The 10430-nt window shown below is 52.0% G+C and overlaps 1 protein-coding gene across 1 annotated transcript in view; it reads left to right on the top strand.

Moving 5' to 3' along the window:
- Fads2 (fatty acid desaturase 2) overlaps positions 1 to 8553 on the top strand; it is a 35596-nt gene extending 27043 nt beyond the window's left edge. Inside the window, exons 8-12 of the mRNA XM_036205028.1 lie at positions 4796 to 4893; positions 5057 to 5153; positions 5662 to 5741; positions 6569 to 6694; positions 7037 to 8553. Coding sequence (XP_036060921.1) covers positions 4796 to 4893; positions 5057 to 5153; positions 5662 to 5741; positions 6569 to 6694; positions 7037 to 7088 — 453 coding nt within the window. The 3' untranslated portion in view covers positions 7089 to 8553. The remainder of the gene's footprint in view (positions 1 to 4795; positions 4894 to 5056; positions 5154 to 5661; positions 5742 to 6568; positions 6695 to 7036) is intronic.
- Positions 8554 to 10430: the final 1877 nt, after the last annotated feature.

The raw sequence follows: 10430 nt of genomic DNA, 5'->3' as shown, positions 1-10430 counted from the left end.
CTTGGGACTTGGGTGGCATCTAGCATCCTGCCGGGGCCTGCTGTGGCCGCGTGGCTCATGGCTCTGTGTACGAGTTTGTGAGTTCCCAGAGGCAGCAACTGACCTTGTGGCCACTCCTGCCAAACCACCCTCAGCTCTAGACAGACAAGGAAGGCCCTTGTTATTCCTCCGACACTCCGTTTCTAACCTGCAAAGTCCCTCCAAGGAGCCATTTAAAGAAGGAAGGCTTATTAGGATTTAGTGATAAAGGTGGCAGATCCCCTCGAGGTAGGGAAGAAGTGACGACGGCTGGCTGGTCATGGCATCTGCAGTTGGGACAGATGAATGTTAATGCTCAGCGTGTTTTCTCCTTTTTGTTCAGTCCAGGACCCCAGCATGTGGAGTAACACTGCCTGCTGGTGGAGTAGGGTCCTCCCACCTCGGTTAACCTAACCTAGATAACCCCCCACAGGCGTTCCCAGAGGCTTGTTCCTCAGGAGAGTCCAGAGCCCATCAAGTTGATAATCAATATTAACTCTCACAGTGCCCTCTCGTAGCACCCAAACACATCGCTGTTATACGATAACCTTCCCTGCTGTTCTTGAAGTCTCATGGGTTCAGTTCAACCTCAACAGTCTTCATTAGCAGTTCCAATACTGTTCACAAGTGTAACTGCAAGAACTGGTTAAGATCAATTGCCACTCTTCTAGAAGACCCAAGTTCAGGTCCTGGCAGAGTTCAGATCTTAGCAAACCACGTTTGGGCAGCTCACAAGTGTTTGTAACTCCAGCTCCAGGGCATCTGACTCCCTCTTCTGGCCTCCATAGGCACCTTCACTCACACATGCCCACAAACACATAAATAAAAATGAAAAATACATCTTTAAAAAACTCTTCTCTTCTGAGACTGGGGCAGCCTCTTCACTGTGAGCACCTGTAACATCGATGCCCACGTTCCATACTCCCAGCATGCACTGGCACAGAGTGAACATTCACGTCCCAGAAAGATGGGTACAGCAACCAGAGCAGACTGATACCCAGCGTGGCAAACACCAAAATCTGAAGCTCCGTTTGTAGCCTCTAGGGATTATGACAGAATTGTCTGCGCTACAAAGGACTTAGGGAGCTCTGTCCCCACAGCAATCCGGCCTGCAAACCTCGAGCCTTTCTCCTGGACATGTCATTTTCCTTGGAGGGTAGCCCCTGATTCTGGCCTCTCTAAAATGATGAAGGGGGTATCTCATTGTACTTACACTCTACAGGACCCAGGCTCGCTCTTTTCAAATGGAATTGCATTTCACAAGTTGGAGCCTTTGATAAGTGGAGCCTTGCCCTGAGGACACCTTTTCTGTTATGACAGTGAAGAACTGGAGGTTTTTCCTGTTAGCAGTCACAGTCACCTCTGTTAACAGACACAGTCACCCCTGTTAACAGTCACAGCCTCTGTTAACAGTCACAGCCTCTGTTAACAGTCACAGTCACCTCTGTTAACAGTCACAGTCACCCCTGTTAACAGTCACAGCCTCTGTTAACAGTCACAGCCTCTGTTAACAGTCACAGCCTCTGTTAAACAGTCACAGCCTCTGTTAACAGACACAGTCACCCCTGTTAACAGTCACAGCCTCTGTTAACAGTCACAGCCTCTGTTAACAGTCACAGCCTCTGTTAACAGACACAGTCACCCCTGTTAACAGTCACAGCCTCTGTTAACAGTCAGAGTCTCTGTTAACAGTCACAGCCTCTGTTAACAGTCAGAGTCTCTGTTAACAGTCACAGCCTCTGTTAACAGTCACAGTCACCCCTGTTAACAGTCACAGCCTCTGTTAACAGACACAGTCACCCCTGTTAACAGTCATAGTCTCTGTTAGTAGTCACAGCCTCTGTTTTACCTTGAGCTTTGGCTACAACTTTTTGTTTGAGCTCTTTTCCTTAACGAACTGCACGTTTTTAATATTCGCCCTTCTACGTCACTCTTTTCGATCTGGATAAGAGCTGTTCCACAGACAGCTGTTCTGCCTTGAGATATCCTCCACCAAACACATTAATTAATCCATTGCTATTGAATTCGGCCTCCCCCACGTTCTCAGGACATGGGCAGATTCTTTGCCAGAACACCACACAAGCGGCCTCTAGCCCAGTTCCTGAAAGAGTCCTTGTCCCCTTCCAAAACCTCAGGAGCCAGCCCTCCTCAGGCCTCAGCCTTTCAGCCTTCAGATCTTCCAAACTCCCAGCAGAATGGCCCAGTAAACCCTATTATAGCATCTTAGGTCTTCTTAAGCTTATGGCTGCAAACTCTTCCATATTCCTCCCACAAGCCTGTCCCAAGCACTACCAGCCACGTGGTCAGGATTATCACACAATGGCCACACTTCTTGGTACCAGTTCTACATGTTAGTTACTTTTCCCATTGCTGTGACAAAAAACACAAAACAAAACAAACAAAAAAAAAAACCAAAAAACAAAACTTAACAAGAATCCATTTAAGGAAGAATGGACTTATTTCTGCTAAGAGTTCCAGGGGTGTCATTCAATTACGGTAGAGAAGGCATGGTGGAAGGAACAGGAGGCTGGCTGGTCACATTGCATCCATAGCCATGAAGCGGAGGTGAATGCTGGTGTTCAGCTTGCTTTCTGTTTTATATTCCAAGACCTCAGCCTAAGGAATGGTACCTCCCACAGGTGAGGTGGATCACCCATTAATTAACCTAATCTAAATACTCCCTCACAGGCGTACCCAGAAGCCTATCTCCTAAGTGGTTGTAGAGCCTGTCAAGTTGACAGTCATTATCAGCTATCACGTCGGTCCTGTGGTGAAGAAGCCGGTCACACTGGCCACCAGGGTTGGCAGCATTTCCTGTTCCCTGCCCCTTGCCTGTCCCCCATCTGTGCTCTTCAGCTGTCCCAGTTCAATGAGAGCTCTGCGTGTGCCGCCATCTCCATCTTGGGCTCTGGCCACAACAGATTAGTTGGTAAAAGTGTCTTTTGTTCCTGGCCCCTCCCCTCTAATTGTACTGCATCCCCAGCTTCCTTCCTGTGCGGGGCAAGAGAGGAGATGAGCAGGAGCCTGTGCTCCCCATACTTTGGCCTCAGTACCTCCCAGCTGGAAGGAAGCGAGTTTGTGGACCAGCACCCCAAGGAGTATCTATCGGGTGTGCACAGCACCCTTTACTCCTTACTTGGCCTAGTATCCTCTTCTTTCTCTCTCTCTCTCTCTCTCTCTCATGTGTGTGTGTGTGTGTGTATGTGCCACATCCTAGCATATGCACACACATATACCTACATACTTGTGCCCTGTGTTTATGCAATAGATTAAAGTGGGGCTGAGGATGTGGCTCATCAGTGACAGAGTGCTTGCCTAGCATGCATGAGACCCTGAGTTCAAACTCTGCCCAGGAAAAAGAAAAAAAAAAAAAAAAGATGATCAAGTATGGCAAGAGATTGCTGTGCCTGCTTTTCTTGGCCAAAGCCACCACCTTGCCAGACCTGAGCATCCTTGTCTTCAGGCACTCCCAGCTGTTTCATTGTTCCTACCCGGCCCTCCTGAGATGCCCAGCCCCTTTCCTACTTAGCTGACAGCACTCTGACCACCTGGGATGGCGATAGGGACCAGCCTCAATTCTTTGTAACCAAAGAAAGCACTGACTAGGACCACCCTTGTTCTCTGAGAAATTCTGGAATTCGCCATGTCTTCATCATCAATGTGGTCCTGGCTTTGTTCTCCATTTTGTGCCTGAACTAAGACACCAATGTGCCAGATTCTATTGTCATTTCAGGATCTTTGGTTTGGTTTTGGTGGTTCCCACAGAAGCCAAAAGAGGACATCAGGTCACCTGGAGTTAAGGTTACAGATGCCTATGAGCCTCTTTATGGGTTCGAACCTGTGTCCTTTGAAAGAGTAGCCAGTGAACCATCTCTCCAGCTCCTCTTTAGGGTTTTTCCACTGCCTCAGAGAGTCTGTTCCTTGATAAAATAACCTTCTGCATAGGCTGGGCATGAGTATCCCTGACTGCAAAAACAGTTTGTGCAAAGGCCCTGAGAACTGGGTCAGGGTGCTGAGGCAAAAGGACTTCTGGATCCTGCAGAGCTCTATGGCCACTTGGATGACATGGGAGGGTCTTGTAGCAGAGAGCTGGGATCTGCTTGGAGCACAGTCATTGATTGCCCTGGATTCGTGAGAACCATCAGCAGGAGAGAAAAGGGGGGCTCTTGCTATGGTCTAGCCAAGACACCTGGCTTGAGTGGCAGAGGAGTGGAAAGATGGATTTCTCTGCAGAATGATTGCTTGTGAGCCTGTGACAGAGGGCAGAGGCTTCCCAGGAGAGATAGCCAAGCTCAGGACCTTGCTGCCAACCCCAAGGAGGGACAGACAATGTGAGGAGGAGAGAGGATCCAAAAGAGAGTCCAACCTGGGGAGTGACCAGGTCTGGGTTGCAGGAAAGGGGGGGGGGCGTGTGTCTCCTGGTCCTTTCCCTCCTAAGAAAGGAAGGCAATCCAGATACCTGAGCAGGGGCAAGGCTGAAGATGGCCAGTCACGTGTTGGGGGCTCACATTACAATCCTCTGGACCTACTGGCTACCTGCTAGCCAATATCCCATTTCTTTCCTGAAACTTACCATGCAAACCCCATGCGAACAGGTGGTTTAGGCAAGTGTCTGACCGTGTATGGCCCAGTGTCCCAACTTCCTAGCAACCTGCTGTGGTTTCTTATGAACACCTGTGCCAAGCAGTGTGAGCTGTGTGTACACATGCCTCTGTGGTTAGGTGCACTGTGCCAAATTGGGTGGGGCAGGTTAAGTCTGATCTTGTTTCCCCCACAGGACTTGGCCTGGGCCATCAGCTACTATGTGCGTTTCTTCTACACCTACATCCCTTTCTATGGCATCCTGGGAGCCCTGGTTTTCCTCAACTTCATCAGGTACCCCAGCTTTGCTGGCTCCCCCTGTGCTTTTGAGAGCACTGACTTTGAGATGTGAGCCCTGTACCTGCCATGGGGGTAGGGTAGGTACAGTGGGTCTGTTTCTGTGTGCCTGCCTGTCCTCTACCCTGAGGCTTCAGCACTGAGCTGCACCGTCTTCTAGGTTCCTGGAGAGCCACTGGTTTGTGTGGGTCACACAGATGAACCACATCGTCATGGAGATTGATCTTGATCACTACCGGGACTGGTTCAGCAGCCAGGTGAGGGAAGGTCATCACAGGGACCCCGCAAAGCCTGGACCCCACTGTCCATGCCTTCACCCAAATGTGCCTGACTCAGTGGATCCAGGGCTATGTGGGGCTTCCCTAGGACTACTTGTAGCCTGCTGGCAGCCTCAGAGTTGAGCAAGTAAGGGTGGTGGGAAGATTAGGGCTGGCTTAGTTGGTGCTTGTCTGGCATGCAAACAATCCTGGGTTTGATCTCTGACACCCAATAAACCCAGTATGGTGGCCCATACCTATAATCTTAATACTTGGAAAGTCCAAGGCCAGACTGAGTTAAAAACAATACGGAAGAAAATATGGAAGGAATGGTAGGAGTCTTCCAGAGAATCCTCGGGGAATCTGGGTGGGCTGGGGCTTCCAAGTAGAATAGTATGACCTAGAGAGGTGGCCCTGAGACCCTGGGTAAGGTGACCTTTATGAGGTAAGTCTGGGTCCTTTGGTTTTCTTCCCACCCCCAGTCACTTATTCCCTGTCCCCTCTGCAGCTGGCAGCCACCTGCAACGTGGAGCAGTCCTTCTTCAACGACTGGTTCAGCGGGCACCTCAACTTCCAGATCGAGCACCAGTGAGTGTGGCCTGCCGGGGCGGGGGGGGGGGGCTGAGGATGGGGAGGGAAGACAAGGAGCGGGAGAGGGCAGGCAGTCACCAGCCGATGGGCCCAGGTTGCTATGCAGGTTTATCTTCTCTTGTTGGCAAGGCCACTGCCCCATCCGAGAACATGGTTGGGCAGGAGAGGGCCTCTGGGATCAGTGTGTCCTGGAGGCATTGTTATCCACGTGCCACATGGCCATCCTGGGGACTGTGCTACTTTACGCGCAGCCACTTTGCAGACACAGAAAGTTTGCAAGACCATCTCACAGTCCTATAATGCTCCCAGGGCCGAGAAACTCACTCCCAGTTAACTGACTGGGAAACTGAGGACCTGCATCACAGCCTGTCTGGTGCTCAGGCGGCCACATGGCTGTCCCTAGGGCATCTGCCTTTGTCTCATCTTTTGTCATTTTCTTCCTGTCTCATCTCCCATCTGTTCCTTTATGTCCTTTCTTTATTAAGCTGGGAGTTGAACTTACAGGTGTCTTCTGCCTTGTTCTCCCAAATAATGAAACCACAGGCCTGAGCCATAACACTCAGATTTGTTTCTTTTTCTTTTTTAAAAACATGAGACCCTTGTCTCTGGCTGTGCACTACCAATGTGGCTTTTTCTGGAGTGCCCCTGCTCATGAATTGCCCCTCTACAGATCACTAGTGGTCCCTGTAGACAGTTGGTAGGAGCTGCATAGTCTTGTCTGGGTTGCAGATAGGGCCTCAGACCTGCCTGCCTCCCTGGGCTGGAGGGAGGGGTGGAGAGCCGGGGTCCTGCATTGCACTCACGATGCCCACCCGCCCCCTCAGCCTCTTCCCCACCATGCCACGGCACAACTTGCACAAGATCGCCCCACTAGTGAAGTCTCTCTGCACCAAGCATGGCATCGAGTACCAGGAGAAGCCACTGCTGAGGGCCCTGCTGGACATTGTGAGGTGAGGGGAGACACTGAGGCTCTGAGGCATCGGAAGGGGCCAGCGATGCAGTGGGGCTGCGGAGGTGAGAGGCACATGGCTGGCCTTGCTCACAGTAGACTCTAGCTCACAGTGGGGACTACTGACCTCTGGTCCACTCAGGACTGAAAGAGGAGCTCCTCTCTCCTTCCCCAGGGGTTTCCCTGGAAAGCATTAGTCAGTGGTCCACAGCTCCTGTGCTAAGTGGGAAGCCCTGGTCAGTAGCTGAGATGAGTAGCATGGCTTCCCACGTGTCCCACTGCCTGGAAGCCTTGGCCCCTTTCCATCCTGGTTCCTGAACCCTGGTCTTCTCTCTCTTCACAGTTCTCTGAAGAAGTCTGGGGAGCTGTGGCTGGATGCGTACCTCCATAAATGAAGCAGCAGTCCTCAGGCACCCTCGGGGAAGGGGCACAGTTGGGGTGATGGCCAGAGGGAGGGGAGGGCTTTTGTTCTGAAGGGTTCTCATGAAGTGTCCGCTGGCTCACATTCCCCATGCTTGGTCTTTCATCCTGTCTTGTTCTCCCTTGACCCCCATCCTATCCTCAAGGGGTTCCCCTGTGTCAGCCCCAACTCTGTGCCCTCTGCTTCCCGGGCCCTTCTCCCAGAGAACAGGAGAGAGGTGAGTGGAGCGGGTGGTACATCTCTGCCTCTAACTTCTGCACCTCCAGACCCCTGGTGAAAGACTCTGCTCCTTGCAGCATAGCCACCAGCCTTCACCTGCACCCCCTTCTGCCCACAGACATGCTGGGGGTTTGCAGAGCGGGGTCCAGGACTGCCCTTACACTCCCTGCCAGCTTATGGTCCGGTTGTTTGGGTGACGACATACTTTGTGTTCTGGGTGTCCTTCCCATGGCTGGGATTGGTACGTAGGGTCTCCCTCCAGCTGCCCAGGGCCAGCTTAGACCTTGGTGCCCAGGGAAAAGTCCTCCCGTGCCCATCATCACAGCTCCAGGTCCTGGGGTTGTGCAGGTTCTATTTCACTATCTACCCAACTCCAGGGACCAAAGGGAGTGTCCCTTGTGTGGGCTCAGCAGAGGCAGTGGCCAGGTTGAAGGAGGGACTGGCCAGCCTGGAGCCCTCACCTATCCCCCACTCTGGCCAGATGCTTCTTAATTCAAAGCCCCGAGATTCTAGGGGGATCAGACCTTCTCCCAAATCCTCTGGCCAGTCCCTGACGCTTGGTCTAGAGAATGTGAACCCTGCAGGAGAGCCCCCGAGTGCTCTCCGGGATGGGGCTGCCAGTCTGGCCGGCACTTGACCCTTTCCTATTTTTACAATGTTGTTTGTTTTAGATGTTGTGTTAACATCTCCTACAGAACGCTTTTTGATAGGAGGGTGACAGAGAGCTGGGCTTTAGGACAATCTACCTTTACCAGATGCCCCTTGCTAGGCTCCCCTAAGGCCCTTCGGGTAGAGCTCGGCTTCGCCATCAAGGCCACAGTATAAGCTGTAGCTTGAGGCTGCTGCTATCAGGGCAGGAGAAACAGGGTGGGGTGGGGTGTCTCAGGAGGGCTGTTGGGGGTACCCAGCGAGGATCAAGCAGGAGTGTAGAGGGAAGGGGAGGTCAGGGAGGCTGAGGGCATGAGGGAAGTGTTTTTGAGGGTGGGAGGGGGGATGTTGGCTGCATCAGGAGGGGACATTCTGAGATCTAACTGACTAACCAATTGGAGGAAGGGGGCTTGGCCTGCCCTGGAGAAGCCCTCCAGGATGCCAGCCAAGAGAGGCCAGCTGCTGTTGCTCCACAGAGGCAGAGAACCCACAAGGAGCTGATCATAATTTGTATGACATTGTTTCCCCACTTCTACTTTTTTTGGGAAATAAAAAAAAAGAAAGTAATTTTATTCTCACTTGCCTGTAGCTCAGGAAGGTCAATGGATGGCTAGTGTTCCTATATGCTAATGTCACGGGCATGGTAATGTAAGGTCTGAGAGGAAGGGAGCATCTGCCTCACAGGAGAAAGGCCTGACTTGTTAAGGCAGGTAGCAAATAGAACCCTGGTCTTCTCTAGGAGAGGCAGCGAAGGTTCTGGAGATGGAGGCTTCTATTTTGTATTGCTGTGCCCATGTGGATGCTTGGTGAGTCTCTACAGCCTGGGGAAGGCCTGTATCATCCCAGCCCTGGTTACTGTTCATATGCAGGGGACTCTGGTCTTAGGTCTGTCTGACCTCCAGCCTGGGAAGCCAGAATAATCGACAGTGGAGGTACTTGCCCAGTCCACCCTGTGATTAGACCCATGCTGCTGCACTCTGAGCATCCATCTCTGACAGGCTCAGCAGGCCATGTCACTTGAGATGTGTCAGGGAAGAGCTGCCAGGCATGTGGTGGCAACACTCTAGAGGTTGTTTGCTGGCCTCATAGCTGCTCCCAACAAGGTTGGGGAGAGCTCCAGCAGAGATCTCATCCCCATGGATGACCCCAGGCCTGAGCCAGATAGATACAGGGATAGTAGCCATTGTGTGGGAGTGATTCCCAGTGACCGCACTGTGGCTAGAACAGGGCCTGGGGTGGCAGGACATGTCACTGATCTGCTGAGTGGCCCTGGACAAGTCCTCTGCCACCTCATCTCCAGGACCCTTGGTGCCACAGTTTCCATACTGAAGAAAAGAAAGGCTTGAGCTAGAATGATTCCAAAGCTGCTGACTTCTGTCCGTCCCCACAGGCCCTGGCCTCACCTGAGTGATAGGCCCACTGAAGACCTGGGCAGACTCTGTTGAACACATCTTCAGTACTTACCTATGTCTTTCTTCTACTTGCTACTTGGGCTGGACCTGACCCCCCAACACCCAGTACGACTTAGGCCAAACCCTGCCTGCCAACTGTGAATCTGGTGTCTGTGGCATCTGATACCCAGAGATCTGGGGAGCAGGAGGATGACTGAGAGGAACATTGCAGGGCTAGGTGGTCTCAGCTGTGAAGATGCCAGGGAAATCGAGGCCCACACCTTGAGCTTGTCTTCTCTATGGTAACACTCTTACTTTATGTTGCACATCCTAGCTCCTGCCTCGCCCTTGATCACTACCTAAGGTCCAGAGCTGAGGACACCTGTACCTGCTCCTCTCTTACCACAGTGCTCAGTTGAGGCTCTTGACCAATATCCCCAAATCTTGGGGTTCTGTCCCCTACCAAAGTTATGACCCTAATATCCAAAGTCCAGAGTTAACCAAACCCTAATACCTCCCAGGCCAAGATGCTAAGACCAGAGAGGAAAAGTACTCACCCTGAGTCAGCACAATGAGAGCAGCTGACTCAGAGCATCCATGGGAAATGTGTGCTTCTACCCCGGTTGGCTTGGTCATCTCTTCCCCTTTCCCCCACCATGCCAAATGTCATACTGTACAGGAGGCCCTATGGGGAGAGGCACAGTGGGAGGTTAGTACAGGTGGAGGAGACGATAAGGAATAGGGTACTGGAAAAATTCCCTACCAGCTTCAAGGTAGTATGAGCATGCGCCAGGCACCAAATGCAGAGGTGATGAGCAGCTTGACTAGTTCCTCATATATCCAGCTGAACACACAGGAGGCCTTCAGGGCCACTGGGAGGGAGGGAAGACTTCTAGCAAGAAGGTTTGGAGAAGAGGTTGCAGCCACTCAGACTAGCTTGGACTACCACATCCTGAGCCCACTGAGGCTCAGCTGGCTTTGCTGTGCTGACTTGGAAAGGATTATACAGTTGTGAGACGGAATGAGCAGCAGTGGGTCCCCAAGATCGTCTGGCGACC

The sequence above is a fragment of the Onychomys torridus genome, chromosome 1 (genome assembly GCF_903995425.1).
Source record: "Onychomys torridus chromosome 1, mOncTor1.1, whole genome shotgun sequence".
In the NCBI taxonomy this organism is placed as follows: Eukaryota; Metazoa; Chordata; class Mammalia; order Rodentia; family Cricetidae; genus Onychomys; species Onychomys torridus.
Note: the sequence above shows the minus strand (reverse complement) of the source record. Positions and strands in the feature narration are given on the sequence as shown.